General features: G+C 31.4%; 4 protein-coding genes across 5 annotated transcripts; all 4 read left to right on the forward strand.

Annotated features, from left to right (window-relative positions):
- The first annotated feature begins 27 nt into the window (after positions 1-27).
- LOC116779035 (gamma-tubulin complex component 3 homolog) lies at positions 28-7392 on the forward strand. 2 transcript variants are annotated; one of them, XM_061526839.1, is made up of 19 exons: positions 28-156; positions 277-365; positions 575-741; positions 815-928; positions 1039-1186; positions 1533-1715; positions 2578-2660; positions 2755-2872; positions 3136-3267; positions 3475-3565; positions 4167-4333; positions 4624-4834; positions 5102-5241; positions 5315-5521; positions 5849-6066; positions 6292-6433; positions 6576-6690; positions 6776-6950; positions 7032-7392. In XM_061526839.1, exons 2-19 carry the CDS (start codon positions 293-295, stop codon positions 7062-7064), a joined length of 2517 nt encoding a protein of 838 aa, XP_061382823.1. In that variant the 5' UTR covers positions 28-156; positions 277-292; the 3' UTR covers positions 7065-7392. The 2 variants fall into 2 exon arrangements, with proteins under 2 accessions (XP_061382823.1, XP_061382822.1); XM_061526838.1 differs by having other exon boundaries at positions 28-365.
- Positions 7393-7589: 197 nt separating this feature from the next.
- Positions 7590-9563, forward strand: LOC116779018 (uncharacterized). The gene is made up of 4 exons (XM_032673157.2): positions 7590-7972; positions 8051-8248; positions 8386-8629; positions 8700-9563. Exons 1-4 carry the CDS (start codon positions 7838-7840, stop codon positions 8882-8884), a joined length of 762 nt encoding a protein of 253 aa, XP_032529048.2. The 5' UTR covers positions 7590-7837; the 3' UTR covers positions 8885-9563.
- A 2726-nt stretch (positions 9564-12289) lies between these two features.
- Positions 12290-17229, forward strand: LOC116779026 (ras-like GTP-binding protein RhoL). Its single transcript, XM_032673168.2, has 5 exons — positions 12290-12722; positions 14187-14301; positions 15241-15358; positions 15799-15877; positions 16451-17229. The coding sequence occupies exons 1-5, from the start codon at positions 12607-12609 to the stop codon at positions 16572-16574; spliced, it is 552 nt and encodes a 183-aa protein (XP_032529059.1). The 5' UTR covers positions 12290-12606; the 3' UTR covers positions 16575-17229.
- Positions 17230-18755: 1526 nt separating this feature from the next.
- On the forward strand, positions 18756-20021 carry LOC116765601 (nuclear cap-binding protein subunit 2). Its single transcript, XM_032655133.2, has 4 exons — positions 18756-18977; positions 19062-19279; positions 19351-19453; positions 19671-20021. The coding sequence occupies exons 1-4, from the start codon at positions 18909-18911 to the stop codon at positions 19755-19757; spliced, it is 477 nt and encodes a 158-aa protein (XP_032511024.1). The 5' UTR covers positions 18756-18908; the 3' UTR covers positions 19758-20021.
- Positions 20022-20199: the final 178 nt, after the last annotated feature.

The following is a 20199-nucleotide window of genomic DNA, read 5'->3' on the forward strand; positions in this document are numbered from 1 at the left end:
TATCTATGGTTATTAGATTATGTCAAATTTCTTCACTTAGCGTAAATTGTAAACATCAAAATTAAAAATATTATCAGTTATCGGTTTCTACCGTTCAAAACTGTTGAACTTTGGTAGTATTGAATTCTAACTTGAAATCAGTTAAAACCGTAATATGTATGTTTGTAAAGGATAATTTCGAACTTATTCTGTCACATTAATAAGTATGATAAGTTTTAATTAATGAAATAGACCTTATTTGTTTCATTTTCCTTGTGGATAATATATTTCACACAGTATTAGAAAAAGTAATATGGATATTGCTACCAATAATACAATTGCTACGCTACTTCATAAATTATGTGAAGGGCTGTCATCGGAACCAGGTGAGCTTCCCTTTTCAAAATATTTAATACGTCAGTTAAAATTTTTTATTAAAACATTTATCTCGTTATATTTGTTTTGTGTTAAATGAGTAATATTCAGGAATTCTTTAAAGATATACTTTCAAAATTCAAAAGGAAGGGTGAGTTACAGTTAAGGCTATAATTTTTTTTTAAAAAAGTGATATTATTAAAGTATAATTAATTTTCAGATAGTGCGTATGAGCTTGCTCTGTCTTATTTAACATCAACTAGTGAAAAGAGTCGTTCAAGCCAAGATGAGAGATTGCTCTGTCAAAAGATTCATTCAAAATTGGCCAGTGTGTCTGCCAAAGACGCGGATAAATTCAATGAATCATATGTCAAACTCAAAAATTCAGTAAGAATATATTAGTTTTGTATTTGTCAGTAAAATTATTAACATCTGATGACTAACTATATTTTATTTTCAGTTTGTGTTGAAGCAGCGTGTTGCTGTATTATCATTACTCCTTGCTCTATCAGACACTCCTCAACAAACTGAATCCACACATCAGTTATTCCCTCTTCCCAATCTTCCGACTGTTGTAAGGCCATATTTTATTAGCAATACTTATGTGCTCCATAATATTTGTTGTAACAAAATATGTAAAATATGTCTAGTGGAGATGAATATTTCGATTGATATGAATTTTAGAATTCTGGATTGGGAGTCTCAGCGTCAAGCTCAAGTAAGAGTACAATGGGATCAATGAGTTGGGGCAGTCACGCTCCAAAACCACAGGGGTCTAATCAGAGCTTGCCCTCAAACAATAGCAATATGATCATTGCAGTACAATCAAATGGTAATCAGTTCTATTTTATTTCTTGCATGTTATATTCATATGTACCTTAGAAATCCCTTAGACTGATTTTAAGGGATTTCTAAGGCTTGATCTGTAATAAATAATAAAAGGTGTGTGTGATTAAACACAATGTTTGATATCTGTCTTTTTTCTTTTGTACTGAATTTAAAGGTATTGAAAGATAGAAAATAAATTACATATATAGTTAGAGTTGTGCAATTAATATTTGAATAGATATAATAATATAGGATTCTTATTAGTTCCTATGAGTATCACACAATATAATGGATGGCTTAATGTAATATGATATAATTAATAAATACATACTTATTGTTCTATATTCTAGATCGTTCTACAGAGCGTGCCTGTGTGCGTGACGCGGTGTTAGCTGCTGCGGGTGTCAAATCACGTGTTCCAGTAGCCTGGCCCCGACCAGCACAGGCTCTGTACGCGCGTATAGCTCACCTTGGCTTCTTACATGATCGGCTTAAGGAATTTATTGATCCAGCCTCGGGACTTATGCCACAAGGTCGGATGACACTTTTAGCAATAAAGAATATGTTTTGTTATAATTATTTTAACTAAATTTGATACATCTCTTGCAATTTCTATCTACTGAGAGTGAATTTGAATGTGGGAAATAAAATGTAATAAGTGATGTATTTGTATAAATAATAAGACGAGGACAAATATTTTTAGTTTACTTAAATTTATTGACTTGACGGCTCGTGCTTTCGTATGTTTTGCGACGATGGGTTCTTTTTTTAAGGCACCCGCTATCGCAGGGTGTTGTTGCCATCCTATCTTTCTTGCGCGGCAAGAATTTTAATATTTATTTATTTTTTTCAACAGTACATTATTTCCTTAAAACTACTTAAATTAATTACATTTTGGGCGACATCTGTTCATAAGGGTCATCTGAAGCTAGTGGTTACTAAGCGAATTTTGCTGTTGGTATTATTAATGGATGTAGATTCTTTAGTATCGGGATGAAAGGGAATAAGCTCTTAGCGCACTCACAGAAAAAAAAATGCAATATGTCATTCAAAAGTATCTTCTGTAGGAGGTGGACCTTACACACGTCTATTGGCAAATGTTTAAGCTACGATTTCGTGTAATTATGTTTTAACTTTAAAACAATTTTTTGCTGATATTTATATTAAAATATAAATAAGAAAATTGAGATTGAAAAATTGATTTATACAAGTAGGTTCGGATCTACAAGGTTTGGAGTATTTCGTTCAAGTTGTTATTTCAACTAACGATAACTCAATATTGGGATTTAATACAATTTTATCGAATTTTCTTTTTTTTCTGTTATTACGTTTGTTTTAAAGTTATCAAATCTTGTGGTAATATCAAAATAATACAAACCTATAAACCCGTTTCAGGTCTAATGGGTGAAGGGTTGGTAACTTCAATAAGGGACGAACTAACAGAATACTATCGAAGTATTGCGTTACTGCAGTCTCAGGTACTTATAATATGGCAATGTATTTACATACCATGCTATTTTACATCATATCGTTCAGTTAATACGCTCGATAATTTTTTTTTTCTATAACCAGGTATGTGAGGGCGATGGCGGCGGCGGCACCCTCCGTCGTGTTTGTGTCTGGGCGCAGGAGCCCCTTCATCGACTGACTTGGCTCGCCTATATAGCACACACAGCTCATCATAAGAAAGGTCATTAAAATCACAGTTTATTAAAAGATCAAAACAAACAAATGTTATTAGTTACATAACACCGTACATCAGATGTGAATCATTGTAATAACTCATAATGTTAGTTGCAATCTTTCAGAGGTAAGCAAAAATTCAAAAACAACCACTGGAGCATTATATTTAGTGTTGAAATACATATTTGTAAGTTTTAAAACTGTATATTATATATCTAGTGTAAATGTTTGGAATATTTTTTTGCAAAATTGGTGTGAATGTCGTTTCAGGTGGTGAGTTGGCGTCCTGCGTGCATCGCTTCGTGCGTCACGGCGACGATCGTGTATGTTCCTTGGCCCGCCGCCTGCTGACAGCGCTCACATACCCCTTACTACTGATGCTAACAAGATGGCTTCTACACGGTTAGTATTACATTAAAAAATTCTCGTTTCATCAATAATTATATATTTATGCATGGATTTTGTTCTCGCTTTAAAAGTTCTTTTTTTTTATTTAAATGTATAAATTGAAACTGATTTTTATTAAGTATTTGCTTCTCTATATTGTTATAATTCTTGTTTATAGACGCCATATGTCAATTTCTTTGTTAGAAACATAAACTCTTACAGGTGAAATCGACGACCCTTTCAATGAGTTCTTCATTGAGAGTAGAAGTGGAGTACCCATTGATAGGATGTGGCATGACAAGTATAGAGTAAGGTAATATATATGTATTCGTATAGGAATTCGCTATTTCACACTTGAAACTGCTCTGAGATTCTTACCATATGACCATAGACAAACACGTCTAGAAAAGTAACTAATAAAAAAAAGTTCCAATAAACGAAAGGTAATTGGACTTATTATATCATCATCAGCTTTTTATATTGATTATTTTTTAATATTCTTCATACTTATGGTCACCAAACAGATATTATTTTACTTCAATTTCAGTGTGTTCAATCTTAAAACATATAGATTTTTTTTAAATCATATATCTTCTAATTATATTTTTGTATTCCTATGCTTTACAAAACCAACTAGTGTTACTTATTATAATATTCTATAATTCTTAGATTAGAATTAAATACAATACTGAACCATTGTAATTTTGTAAGGGCAACATTTAAGTATGAACTTGTATTTGAAAACTATAGATACTGGCGTCAGCCATTTTGTAGGACATTACTTGGAAGAAATGCTGAACATTAAAAATGAAGACTGAAAATTTACCTCGAACACTGGCTATACTAAAGATAAACATAATTAATTACAAATTATTAAAACATAAATAATATTGTTGTTTTTCGTTTAACAAAAGAGAGTGGATGGTGCCGTCGTTCATGTCTCGAGAACTGGCGTCTCAGATCCTGGCGACTGGCAAGAGTGTGGTGTTCATGAGAGAGGCGTGCGCAGACGAACAGGCACCAGCGGACCTCACACACCAGCGACACCTGCACGACCTGCTGCAGCCGCAAGCGACACCTGGTATATCATATTGTAACTTATCCAGGCAAACAAACTGGACTTTCTTAAGACAATAAGTTTGCGGATAGCCTTTATAGGTGATACGAAGAAAGATAGTAAGTCTGAATCGCATCGACGGTACTAATACAACTATTATTATTTAGAAATTATACTGTTAATAAATTTAATGAACTTTAACGAAATTCTACTTAACTATCACCGGTCATCGACCCTCCAATATAAACAATATATTCAAGTATGATATTTAATTTACATATTATATGTATGAAGTGAAATGTATGTGATACAAGGTGGCGGTGAGCGTCCAGACGAGCGCGTGGTGTCGTGGTGGGAGGCGGACGGGCTCCGCGAGGGCGTGTCTCTGGCGCACGGCGTGGCGTCCGCTCGCCTGCTGGGAGCGCTCTGCTCGCACCACCACCTCCTTGACCACCTCGCCGCACACAGGCGGTATCTGCTACTGGCGCAAGGCGACTTCGTCCATCATCTCATGACGCTACTGCAGTATGTATTGTGTTATACAAATAGAGAAATTGTAGACTATGCGTCTTATGTCTACTAGTAGTAATTTTTAAAATGAAGCTGGTTTTTAGTTTTTCCGTTCAGGTATAACTAAAGTGTTATCATCAATCCATCTCTTTCTGTACGTTTTTTTTTAATAATACAGAACATTAAAACATAGTACTTATGCTATGAGTACTTTATTTTTTTTTTAAAGAAAGAATGTAAGGAGCTTTTTTTTAAAATTTTATGAAATTGATAATGTATAAGGGAGGAGCTCAACAAGCCGGCCACCTCGTTATATGTCCACAATCTAACGTGCACTCTCGAGGCGGCGGTGCGGGCTACTAACGCACAGTTCGAGCCGCCCCACGTGCTTGCCCGTCTACACGTCAATTTATACCCGAACTGTAAGTTAAATACATATATTAAGAATGTCAACTTATATCATATGAAATACTTATATCTGTATTTATTGTGTAGGCGACGGACGCGAGGATAGCGGGTGGGACGTTTTCGCTCTACAATACCGTGTGGACGGACCCCTGGGTACCTTGTTCCCGGCCACGTGTGCCGCCCGTTATAGAGCTCTCTTCACACAGCTGTGGCGCGTTAAGAGGATCGAACACGCCCTGCATCACGCCTGGCGCGACTACGCTATACTACAGAAGAGGCTGAAACACATGCCCGGTCAGTACACTTAATTTATTATCATTGACAGTTGTTTCAACTACTTTTGATCCTAATTTGAAATTTTAAACTACGTCCCATGTCCTAAAAAACACTCAAACATGTACTAAGAACATTCGACGGGACATTATTTAATAATACTATACCTTATAATCGTTATAGATCTAAATTCTAAATCACAAATTAAAACAAATATTAAGGTATAATAAGTTTTCAATATATACAGATAATTGAAATTGAATGCTTGAAAAAAAAAATGAACCTACCATGGGCTTGTATTAAGAAACTATCAGTATAGTTAGTATCCAGATTGTTAATTGGTATCAGAGGTGTGGGGTCTGATGCGTCGCGTGTCGTGTCTCCGTGCGGAGGCGCTCCGTCTGTGCGGCGCCTTACAGGAGGCGAGCTGTGAGGGCGCGGAGACCGCGTGGGCAGAGCTGCTGGCCGCCGCCGCTGAGAGGAGACATCTTGACACACTACTGGCTCTGCACCACCGAGCTCTAGACCGACACTCCATACACGCCATGATACACCACACCACGCAGGTATACAACTGTAAATAATGTATAGTCAGCCACAAAGTTGCTATCAATCGTTTAATTTCTCCTAGCAAGGGATACAAAAGTGTGAGTTACGATTATAAAATATATCACATAGAAATTATCCAACAAACAAATTAAAAATATTTATTTATAATTATACAATATAATAAAAATTAAAATTAGAAAATGAGTAGTCTAATATATGTTTACCTATTTGCTATACTATAGGAACTGCAGTCATATTTGGGCAATGTATTAAACGAAATATTAGCTTTACGAAGCTTCGAGACTACGCTTCACACTGGAATCAGTGCGGAGCTTGAGCGAAGAGACCAACTGAGAGAGTTGAAGGCTGAACGAATTTCTCGAGGTGGTATACCTAACTTATTAACTTGACAAAAAAAAAACAGTATTTTAATGAGTTTTCGTTTTTCTTTCAGAAAATTTGAGTATTAGTCGGTTTATATAATATTTATAATTTATTTATTTACTAACAATAGACGGTTTTTTAGGAGAATATGCTTTCACGAGTGCCGACGAAGCGTTAGATAAAGAAAAAAGGAAAATATTTCAACAGTTCTTAGCCAATAGGAAAGCAGATTTGAATGTTTGGGCAAGAAGTTACAGGTGAGTGGAACTATTCCACGTATCATAAATATACAACAACAATCAAAACAAGGATTTTGAAAATAACACTCGTAAAATTTTTCAGAGGTCATGTGACAACCCTGATATTAAAACTAGCGCTCCACACGGAAGTGTCGCTACAGACGTTGGCTTTCCGCCTCGATTACAGCGACTTCTACAAACGCGGAGACGCCAAGTTACATGAACCGCTCACCTACCAGCATAAGAGATTGAGCGAGATAGGACTACACGCAGCAAGGGTAATTTTTTGTATCATATACATCATTAATTGAATGATAATGCTTTAAACATATGTTTGATCTTATATTTATTATTTTCAGAATAAATTGATAGACCATTCCAGAAAAAAGTGACACCTTGTCTCTACGGAAGCATCCGATGTCAGTAGCATTTGCATGTCGGAATGGTTTTGTCTTCATTCAACTATGAAGCGAATGTTATAAACAATAACTAGAACTGGTTTATTAATGATTGGTTTTGTATAATTGATAAGAATGTACGATATAAAACCTATATATGCTAACAAAAAAATATTTAATATGGACCAGTGTTAATATAATAACGAATAAGATGCCGTTTTTATTCACTAATGCATGATATAATTCAAAATGATATAGACAGTAACAAATGCTTGAAAATTTTAATTATGTAAATGTAAAATAAAATAATTTGTTAATATAACCTTTGTATTTTTATTCTGTTCTCTTTTTTTTTATAAACAAACAATTCTCATTTGTTGGTTTCAAAAGTGGAAGACTTACAAATAACGTTTTGTTTCTGTCTAGTTTATAAAATCCAGACACGAATGTATTTCAACAGTTTTAAATAAAAACCAAATAATTCCAAAAAATTAAATATAAATTAGAGTACATAAATTTTTTTATTTTATAATTCATTTCATTTTACCTTTTCCGGTCTTATATAGATGTGAACAAAAAGAATTTTTGATTCAATTCCGTACGCGAATCATAGATAATATACTAAGAAAAAGAATGACCTCGAGTCTTATAAATCAATGACAGTTATTTGAATTTTCAAAACTTTGAAGAACTTTGTCGACTTTCTGGTGGTGGTTAAAATATTAAATTATCTGTAACTAAACTTAAAGTTCCTAAAAACTTACATTATGGCTTCCCAAGAAATTGAAAATTTGGATGAAGAAGTCAAGGAACTCTTACAAAACTACAAATACAAGAAAGCTACTATTTACGAGCCTTGTACACATCAAAATTACAAAGAATGTTTGATTGGTCTAAGTGAGGTAAATAATTGTATATTTATTTAATTTCCCGGTAAATTTTTAATTTCTGATTATTTACTGATAATTATATTCCTCCAGGAATTGAGTTTATTGAATATTACTTATACCTTTAATCCTCACACTGATGTTGAAAACGATACTTTACGTCCAGAGGCCTTAGTTCTATTTATTAATTCTGTATGGACACTTCTACATTATCATAAGAATACAATAGAAAAGGTCGACCGATTAATGGAGCATAACCACATCCTTGAACATAATAACAAACAACTCACTGTAAGTATTGCTTCCAATTTTAAAATACACATGCTATCCACTTTATAAAAATGTGCTATAAACCCAAATTTTGTAATAATATCATACATGCAGTAATATCAATAACCGTATTTTTTTCAAAAATATTTATGTTTTAGTTTACAGCAGGCAAACTAAAAGACAAATTGAATACAGAAAAAAATGAATCCAGAGCATGTGTTGCATCTGCACAAAGAGTATCGGATCAATCCAATGAGATGTATCAGAAACTGTTAGACGCTAAAAACAAATTGAAGCAGATCACAAAGCAAAGAGAAACAAATGAAAAGATATACCAGAATAAGATAACACGACTGAAGATTGAAAATGAGAAATTATTAAACTCGCAAAGAAATAAATCCGGTAAACTCTCTTCTCTCAGTTATCAAGGATATTTTATTTTTATGATAATATAATTAATTTAACCTTACAGACAGCTACACTTCTTGCACTGATGTGTGCGATTCAACTCTAATGCAGCTGAAGGATCGGGAACGAAAACAAAGGGCCTTAATAGCTCAGCTTCAAGCTAACAACCAGGAACTGTTGAGAGAAGTGTTGGCTCTGAAGGAAGAACTCATACTTGAAGGAATTAACAGTGTAGCAATCAAAAAGTGATTTTAAATTTATTATGATTTATAATTTTTTATAAGCAAATTGTGGTAGTGAGTAATGGCATGATAATTGAAGTTGACCAACATTTATTTAACATACAATTTTTTTATAGAATTTGCATAGATCTGGTATGTGTCAATAAGTAATTTATAGGCATTCTTAAAGACCTACTAATGAAAAACTTTATTCGTAGGTAACAATTCTTGTAGAAACTGAAATAAAAGCTAGATTTTTTATTTAGTTAGATACTCTTTTGGTTACTGAATTCAAACCTACCACTTCTGAAAAAGTAATGTACTTGAAGCTGAATGTGTTAATTTTTTCTAATTTATTATTTTCTATGTGGGAAAAGATATAAGTTTGAGTAATTCGAGCATTGTATGGTACAGAAAAGCAACAACATTCCCCGGTGAAAAAAGATAAATTTACATTTAAAATTGCATATAAAGTTGACACAATCTTAATTTATAATAAACAATATAATAGTTACCAACAATTCTGATAATTTTTAGATATTTTTATGTAGTAATGTTCCTTATCCAGTATTGTTTATGTTAGTTATAAGGACAAGGGCTGACCAAAGTAATTTTATTACTAGAGTGATAACTGAGTACTTAACTTTTGACTGTGATGATTATGTTTGTTATGATATCAATTTTTTAATACACGATTAATATAAAAATGTGTTTTATTACATTTACCATATAAACCAGGCACCGGTATATAAACCAGTTTCTGAAATACAGGTGCTGTTATTTAACGATTAAATTTCATGGATTTCATGTATTGTTTTGTGATAGATTTTATACACAGATGTGACTTAAAATTTAATTGGAGTACCTATTTAGTATTGTTATTATTATTTTTTATTATTAATTTAACAAATTATAATTAGAGAAATGTACGAAATTTGTATTATATTAATCACCACACATAGAAAAGGGGGGGGGGTGTTATAGTTTGACGTTGATGTGTCTGTGGCTTTGAAGCTACCAAAACGGATCGACTGATATCGATGAAGTTTTTTTCATTTGAATGCCAATTTCCTTGGAATAGTTCTTAGTTCTTTGGTTATTGCGGCCCAAGAAGCGGCGGTCTTAGCCGTGTTCCAAAATTATGTAACTCCTTTGTGACCTATTGTTTCTCGATTAGGTTTTTTATGCTTGCCAGCATGTCGTTAAATGACAATTAACGTAGCGTAGTTTTTTTATGTAATAATGCTCAGTTATTATTCGTAATAACATTGCGATTCTACTATTATAAAATGTACACTAATATTATTTCCACGTTATATTCAAACAGGGCTTTGTAAGGAACTTTCAGTGGTGGAGTTTGTGTTAGTACTGCTGCTATAAATGTCTACAGTCCACGGACAATGAATAGAGTCTTCTTTGTGCTAATTATAGTGTAATTTGAATGACACATTGCATAAAAATAAGTGTTGTTTAATAGTATTAATTTGTCAGTGAAAAGTATATGTATATATGATGCAGTTTAAATAAGAAACAATGTCTGCAATTTTACAAAAATTTAAAAACTAGTAAAAATTTGGGTAATTATAAACGGTAATTATGATACGTGTACGAATAGAGTTTGTTAAGACGATTGTTTTAGAAAGTACCACATTTGTTTACGTTGGTATGACTGTTTGGTGGTTTGAAATTCATCATCATCAGCCTATCGGAGCCCACTGCTGAGCAAAGGCCTCTTCTCACATGGAGAAGGTTAGAGCATTAATCACCACGCTTGCTCAAGACGGGTTGGCAATTTCAATCTTATAATTTAAAATTATAAGACCAAGTTTCCTCACGATGTTTTCCTTCACCGTCCGTCAGTGGTGTCTAAATACTCTTAGAAAATACATATGACTTGGAAAAGATCACATTGGTTCTTGCCAGGTTTTCGAACCCGCGCCCTCACGTATAAGAGGTGGGCCTTTAACCTCCAGGCCACCACGACTTTTTTTGAAAGTATCTCGCGAATATACTGCACAAGCGATGAATTGAGATAATAGTAAGTTCACAAATTACTAGACGAGCGCTGTTTGTTATGTCTAGCGGGTTTAAATAATAAAAACATTTTGGGTATCCTCAAGATCATAGTGGGAAAGCTATTAATGAGATAGGGCGATAATCACCTACCAATTAATTTCTACCTACTATCAGGTAGAATGACAGTAAAACGCTATCCAGTCGATAAAAAAAGTTTATTATTAATTAATATAACTTTTTCTCCTTAATTTTTTGCGACAATCTTTGCTATAAAAGTTATGAAAGAAGTTCTTAAATACAGTAAGATATCTCTTCCTTAAAACTGATTGTTATATGAACTTAATGTAACATTAAGATAAAATGTTTTATGTAAAGTTTTATTGGCTTTCAAAGTTTTGAAGAAGACATTATCGTGTGATACCTAGTAGGTAGCTGTCATAGAAATCGCAGCTAGGTTTGTTGCAATTTGAATTATGTATGTTTAGTAATTTAAGTACCGACGTATTTAATATGCATCAGTAAAAGTGTACCTAAGTATTATGCGGTTTAACAAATTACTTTATAAATGTTCAGACCTAATGCAGAAAGGATCCAGATTAACTTTTAGGTTTTCGTGGCTACGCGTATCTAAAAAGAAAATTAAAAATAACAAAATCGTGGATTATCAAATTCGTACCACTTTTTCTTAATATATCCAGTACTATAGAGCCGGAGTGTGCTTGTGAAGGTAAAAAATAATGGCTTTTTCAATAATGCTTAACATTAAACATGCGTAAAATGAGTTAAGAAACAACAACATAATACTCAAGTCAAAGTTAGAAGGTTGACGTGACATCGTTTATATAAAATCAAATTTTGGATTTAAATAATTTATGTTTATTTCGTATTTTTTGCCACTTACTGCGGCTAAATGAAACGTGGTGTGGTAAAATAAAATAAGGGACTTTTGTATTTTGTTCGAGTACTACATGTCTTTGTTATAAGTATTTTAATATCGTTATAATTCATAAGACAATAACCCTAGTAACATTAGTAAGTACTTAACTATTTGTTAATATAAAAAAAAAACTTTGGGTTATATTTTCAGACTACCGTAATTATCTTAAATGTATCTCTAATGATCAATTATAGTCAATAACAAGTTAAACAATTAAGATAAAGGAAAACGATTTTATATATTTATAGAATATATGTTTAAACAGGTTTATGTATATGTCGAGTCGAGTCGAGTAACATATGGATGTTACTTATCACTAATATTTTATAGAACAATAATAATTATTGATGATACATTAATATATGTTACTCTAAGCATGTGTTATAAAATTGGAAGGAATATGTCTATTGAATTAATTACTAATTGTATTGGCAGAGGCCTTCCGCGGATACGAGTACGATGTTGTGCGGCCAACGGCTATTTTGCTATGACAAACCGCAGTTGAATCACGCGCATTTTAATATTTGTGATCATTTCGCACTTAACCACGAAAGTGTGCGCGCGTCTTGTTTCAATTAAAATTGGCGCCTTATCACTAATGTTTCTTCGCGTTTGATAAGATCGTTACATCACCAAGTGATAAGAATCTTCAAGGACCTATTTGTCTTACAGGATTGAATCATTTTTAAAATCCGATATGTTACGGTTGCCGCTGGTCGAGCGTTAAAACAAAAGACAATTGTTGTTACTACAGTGTATATAGTGTGTGACTGTTTTTTGAATGCCCTCCGCGCACTATGGGGAGTGCACCGAGACTCAAGATAACAGTGGTGGGCGATGGTATGGTTGGCAAAACTTGCCTTCTCTACGTTTACACTAGAAACGAATTCCCCAAAGAATACGTACCAACGGTGTAAGTAAATACTTTAAGTTATTGCTTCGTTTTTAGGTCATTGGGTTAGTTTATAGTCTAGATGTAGTGCGTTAAAATTAGCAGGTTGGTGCGATGACTTCGTTATCTCGTATTACTGTCGATTTCGATATAAGTGGAATTATAGTGTGTTTATTGTTATACTAAGTACGGATTTTCCCATCAAATATATGAAGGGATGTGGTACTTCAATATTGACATGTTACTATTATAGGAATGTAATTTTGTTAGGTTTTCCTTCAATGACCTCACAATATTGTTATTAATTTTCGTGATTCATTCTAGTAATTTCCAAATATCCGACAGATATTATTACTTAGTATAGTTTTTTTAAATTTCAACATGATAAAATTTACGTTATCTCGTCATAAAAGTAGAGATAAATTGTATCATATGCAAGTAAAGCAAAATAAATACTTATGTGTGTGACATACTGCTGTATAAGTAGTAAAAAAAGAATAATTTGTTTAATATATAAAAAAAAATTGTATCATAATAATTATTACGAAATTTATTAATTATTAATGTTTATTAAATTTTAATTCTGTTACTAAATAGTAGACTAGATATATATGGAAATATATTTTTTATACATATAATAAAAAGTTATCTGCAATTCAGCGGTACTCAATTAGGAACATTTTCCTATAACATCAATAAAAATTTTTGACAATTAAAAACATACTTATGATTTACTGACGTCATTAAGTGTATAGCTAGGTACGTACATAAACACGTTATAACTTCGTTGGAATACTAAATGATGGTGACTAATTTGAAATCTTCGTCATTAACATAATATTTAACAATAGTTGTTATATAACAAATTAGTTTAAGCAAATTCCAATATAATAACTATAAAATCTCTTGTAATCTAGAGATTAGTAGGTACCGGTTTCGAAGTAGGTACTTAACATTATATGAGTATCTATTTCCGGTTGCGAATGTGAGCGATGTGTAGTTAACGCGTTGGTAATGTGCAAACCGTGAAGTAAATCGAGTTGCACTATTTATAAAGTCAGATACTCATTGGCATTGTTGTATTGTTTAAGTTTGTCGCTTCCTTCTTAAGACGTACGCCTACAGCAGACATCCTTACGATGCGTCTCTAACACGAACGAGGTCTTACTCGTTTGTAGTCAATGACCGTTGCTGATACGTACTGTAACTATGGCCAAGGTCGAGTCCTACTGTAAATGATATGAGGAAATAGAGATCAAAACACACAAACACATTTTGGGATTAATATTTTTATGTGAATTAAGATTAACTAATGTATTTAAGGGTCGTTAATTAAAAAGCATTCTATGGAATTACTAGTTTTAAGCCATAGTTTAAAGGAACTAAGGCTTAAAACTAGTAATATTTTAATATTAACTGGCCCCATACTTATATTAATATTAACTGGAAACTAATTGTAAACTGAAGAATTCATTCTCTTTTTAGATTTGACAACTATGTAGGACACATTACGGTTGATGGACAAGAAATTGAAATGACACTCTGGGACACTGCCGGCCAGGAAGATTACGAAAGACTTAGACCTTTGTCATATAATAACGTAAGTAGTAAAAAAATATGTATACTTAAACAATATATGCTCAAACGATTAAACTGTTAAATATATATTAATATTCTAATAAAAATAACCGAACTGTCAATATTATTGTACATTTACGTTCATTAAAGATATTGCAACTTTTATTAGAATAGCAATTCTATATATATTCTTGTTTCTTACGATATCCCCTATACGTACAAGAAAAAGTAAATAGATTGGGTTGTTTATAGAGTTTGATTTAAAATGAATAAGAGAAACTAGAAACTTCTATTAGGAACTAACTTGTATGCTAATTAGACATTTTTATTGTAACTCGTATTGGCGGCTAGCTTATTCGGGACCTCCAGGGATTACTGGAGCAAAAAGTAGAAATCATTCGGGTGTAATACCAACTCGACCAGTATATTTTGTTTTGTTGTATTTGTGTTATTTCTAGAATGCACTAAACTTTTTTTTTTCAACCATTTAACGATTTCCCATTGCTCTTTTTTTATAATCCCACGTATAGAATGAGTTAGAGAAGGGATTTTTGTTTGAATAATTCTATGAAATAGGTAATAGACTAGTATAACTGGCAATTATTAACAAAATTTAACATCATTTTAATAAAATTCAATTTTGTTTCGGTAATTTTTCTATTTTTTTGTAAAAAGATAATATATTATTACAAACTAGAGATCATAAGCATCGAGTCAACAGCATCTTACATCTATCACAAAATCCTACACCTAACATTTGTCTAAACCAACTCCTCCATAAACGTTAAAATGGGTCAGAATCAAGTTTTATTGCGCAAAATTCTACTTATGACACTGTAAGACTAATGACTATCATTATTAGAAAAAGAAACTGAGGCTATGATAGCTTTGCGTGCTATAAGTGCTTAGTAACATATTTATATGACTCCTGTCTCTTTATAATATATTTTGCATTTTACAGACGCATTGTTTCCTGGTATGTTACTCAGTTGGGAGTAGATCGTCTTATGAAAACGTTGGTCACAAATGGTATCCTGAATTAAAACATTTCAGTTCGTCGGTGCCAATTGTTCTTGTTGGTAAGTTGTTGCAGGAAGTATAATTAATTATTTAGCAATTTAAACTTTTTATATAAGCACAAAAGTTATGAATTCCAAAATTTACCAATAATTTTCGTAATGGGAAATTAGCGTGGGTAGTTTCCTAGCTATAACATTTAACCAGCAGTTGGCCATTTAATAATAATTATATGAGATCGTTGGCTTAATGCAAGTTAACAAGGATGAAGTTAGTTAAGAGCCAGTAATAAAAGGGTAAAAATTGGCAAAAATTTTACACTTAAATGTACAAATTGTTGTCACAATAACTCAGTACTTGTTCATTAATAGTTTAATACAATGTTAGTTCCAGTTTTTTTCAATCAAGTTGTTCGTCTATTTAATATAACGATTGTCATATGCTTCTATATATATATATATATATAATTAATATTGATACAACTTTGTTTTTTACTTTCCAGCTACTAAAACAGATTTAAGGGCAAGCGGTCAAGCGGTTATTACAACTCAAGAAGGGAAAGTATTAAAAAGGAAAATAAGGTGAGAATTCAGTTGCAACAAAACAATCTAAATTAAACAAAAATAATAAATAAATAAAATTATTATTATTACAAAACAAAGCGAAGTTTGTAAAAACCGTCAGATGCTATCAAACGAATGGCAGCAGCTGTGTTATCGTAAAGTGATAACGCGCTCAGATACCGTCAGCGACAACCGACGAGAGAAAATGTACCACAGATTCATTAACACTCATGCTGTAACTAAATGGTTTACTGGACGCTCCGAGAATAAAACCTTGACGACAATTAACAGAACAATTTGTTTTAAACTAAACCCCTCTTTAAATGGTACTTCTTTAATTCTTCCTTAATTCCGCAAAAAGGAATAGGGTATTCAACATGAGATAAGGTCGCAATAATTATAGATATTACATATCGATTTAGCTTACTTCATATGTATTTTTATTCTGAATACGGATAAGTATTCTATTTAAAATGTCAAGGGCATGACGTCAGGTTATTTTTTGCATCGTTTCTTAATTATTTATTATAAAGTAAATATTATTAACCATATCAAAATAAATTACAACCATTTTATTTCATTATTTTTCAGAGCAGTCCAATTGGTTGAATGTTCTGCTTTGGAACGAGAGAATATGCATGAAGTATTCGAGGAGGCCGTGCGTGCTGCTCTCAAGAAGAAGCAAGTAACAAAACGAACTTGCAATTTCCTATGATATGTGAAATACTACTTAAAATTGTCTTCGCTAACTAACATGAAATATCTTAGAGAAAATATCACAAAACTTATCATCAAGCATAAGCCCTATAGGGTTTTCTTATTCAATTATCTAAAATTATATTTAAACTTTATTCCTGCTGTGTAGATGTTTAAAATGTAAATAATTTTTGCACCTTAAGTAACTCTATTCAATACCTAAATAAAGTCTAGTTTTTAAGGTCACTAGAAATCCCTGTGTTAAAATGAAATAATATACATAAATCGTTATAAATAAGAATTTGATTTGAAGTATTATATTTTTTCGAACCTTAACTTTCAAACTGACGATGTTTAGAAGAAAATATTACTAGATTATACTAATTTCGATTTTTCATATATACCTACACAAAAATTAAAAATATAACATTTTTTTTTGTTAATTCTTGACAAAGAGACAGGAAGTGAGGAACACCTATGAATTTATGAAACCGATAAAAGAATCAACATCGATTTAATTACATAACAAGACGAGAGTTTAAATTACGACAGTATTGTTTTAGGCGTGTAACGTGTGTTATATAAAGTCAATTTATTTAAACATGATTTATTTACGTTTGTCACCGTTGTGTATATATTTTATAAATAAACGGTCTTAATTAAAAAATAAAGAATTTGATGTTTCATTTTGATCCTGTTGCGTTATTATGTTTCCATACAGTAATCATTTTAAGTAATAAAAGCTAGGGTGTTTTGCCCAATAAATTAATAAAATGACATACAATACTTAGCTAAATTTTTGATATACATGGAGGAATTCGTCCAAAAATGAGATGTACTTAGACCTGCTAGTACGGACGATAGTTATTAGCAATCAATGTAGATTCATTGTTTATAACCAACCATAATTGAAAATGGGACATGATAGTTTTTCGGTATTATGTTCTGTAATAACTATTCATCACTCTAACATCAACTATTAATGTTAGAGAAAATTCGAGAATATAATCATTATTAGGATTGACTAAAAATATGTTTATGTATTCCATTTATTGGACCTAGTTCGTGTCCTAAACTAAGTTGTCTTTTTAATGATTTTAGAATGTACTATAAAAAGCCATATTATTTTAAAAACATTTTCAAGTTTTAAAATAAATAATTTGATTGAGTCGTTCGAAATTCTTCTTCGTAAAGTTTCAACAAGATAAAATATATGTATGCATATTACTTATTTGATATTAAATTCCTGTGATTGCCCTTTAAACACTCAGCTTATTACGGTGCAGCATCTTTATTTCAGATATAACTCTTAAATAAAAGATGGACTAGACATACTTTAGTTTAGGCAGTAAAGGCACCTCTCAGAATGAATTATAGAAAAGGAAAATTTTTATATCAACTTCTAATTTGGCTGACATGGATAAATAAATTATAATTATTTTATTATTGTTTTCTGGCAATGATTTTCTGTTTATTACATTATTTTTTATTTTATCTGACGTTTTGGTTACTGTCTACAGTGTAGAGTCTACATGAACTGTGATCACAAGCAGATGACTCACGTCTTTTTAGTAAACAACCCGAAACATTGTCAAATTGTACAGTTTTATAAAGACTGTTATATAAAGACCCATAGTACGTCTATCCGAAAACCATAGTTTTATTTTTATTGCTACAAACGTTTTACAACGTCCTTAAGTTTTTTCAATGACAATGCTTTTAACACAACTATACAACCAACGTACTCAAAGGGCAAACATTTAAATGTAATCTTATATTTAATAGAATTTAATTTAATTTTAAAACATATCGTTAACGGACTGCTTCATGTTATGTTTCTTGTATGAAATAACTTTTCATAACCCGAATAAGGTTAGAATCTAAAAATTTCACTGAATCGCACTACTTTTTGCTGTTTTTTGAACAATGAAGTTCTTAAACGATAATATAAAAGAACTTTTTAAATTAATAATAGTGTAAATAATTTAAATGGAATAATTGGTAACAATCAGATTATTTCATCGGACATAAACAACAAAATTTATATTTCAATAGTACTAAAAAAATATTCTATTAACTTATAATTTTTCATAAAAGATTGAAAAGAAATACATAAAATAGATATGAGTAAACATTAAACTTGTTGATTTTTAAGCTGTCAAGCTAAAACATCAAGAAACTGTTAGTTACTGTCATTTGTCATTTATTTTTGTACTATGTTTGCGTTTTGTCCACGATTCTCGAAATTTATGGAATTGACAGTGGAATAACGCTACGATTTAATGTTTTATTATTATTTGCAAATCCCTTTTAAGTGAATAATATATTTGCAGGCAAATACAAAGCAATAACAATGAAAAGAAGCAGTGATGCAATGAATTCCTCTATAGAAATTAGTTCATACCGAGATCAGCATTTTAAGGTAAGCTTTTAGAATTTAAGGATTTAGCTACTTTACATTTTTAACTTGTACTAATATATAAACTCACTTTTTATTATTTTGCAGGGATCAAGAACAGAACAAGAGAAATTATTAAGGGCATCATCTACACTGTACATAGGAAACTTATCGTTCTACACAACTGAGGAGCAGATATATGAATTATTCTCACGTTGCGGTGATATACGAAGAGTCATAATGGGATTGGATAAATATAAAAAAACTCCATGTGGATTTTGTTTTCTAGAATATTATACGAGGCCAGATGCAGAAGACTGCATGAGGTTAGGAAATGTTTTTTTAATGTTTTGTTTTCATTCATTTCAGATTAACAACATTTTTTTCATTATTCTAGATATATAAATGGCACAAGACTGGATGATAGAATTATAAGATGTGATTGGGATGCTGGGTTTATTGAAGGCAGACAATATGGAAGAGGGAAGACTGGTGGACAGGTATTTAAGAACTTAGACAATATTATTATATACATACTTGATTTGTAATTTTTCCTTTGTTCCCATTATTATTCTTAAATAAATAGTAATTGTAGTTTGTTTGTTATTTAAAACTATTTTGTATATTCTCAATTAATTATATTGTATATAATATGTTAAGATTTGTTGCTTTCCCTTTAACAGTGTTCTTATTTGAATACGGTATTATTATTTTCAGGTTCGTGATGAATACCGTACCGACTATGATGGCGGTCGTGGCGGTTATGGGAAAATAATTGCACAGAAAATTGTACCAAATACATAAAAATATCATTAATAACTTGCATTATTATTTTAAAAGCTTTGTGCGAAAATTCTGTAGGTATTTAATTTGACTTGAGCCTATGAATATTGAGTTCATAATGAAAATAAGTAAAATGTTTGTCAACTTGACTAGCATTGTGTTCATTATTTATGTTTAAGAATATGTTACAAAAACAAAGTTTTGAAACAACACAATGTTATGTGCATTTAAATATTTTAGTAACTTAATATCTGAACAAATGAAAATAAAAAGGTGTTTTTCATACACTTTCTTTCATTTATAAGTGCACATGTTAATTTAATAGCAATTAATTACTTCAGTGAACCAATTTTTTTTTTAGGTCATAACTTTTTTTCTAATAATATAGTTCTCAGTTGAAATGTCTTTTATTTTATTGTAATTAGAAAATGGATCAGAAAATAACATGAAAAAGTCAAATACG

The sequence above is a fragment of the Danaus plexippus genome, assembly GCF_018135715.1.
Source record: "Danaus plexippus chromosome 3 unlocalized genomic scaffold, MEX_DaPlex mxdp_30, whole genome shotgun sequence".
Classification (NCBI taxonomy): domain Eukaryota; kingdom Metazoa; phylum Arthropoda; class Insecta; order Lepidoptera; family Nymphalidae; genus Danaus; species Danaus plexippus.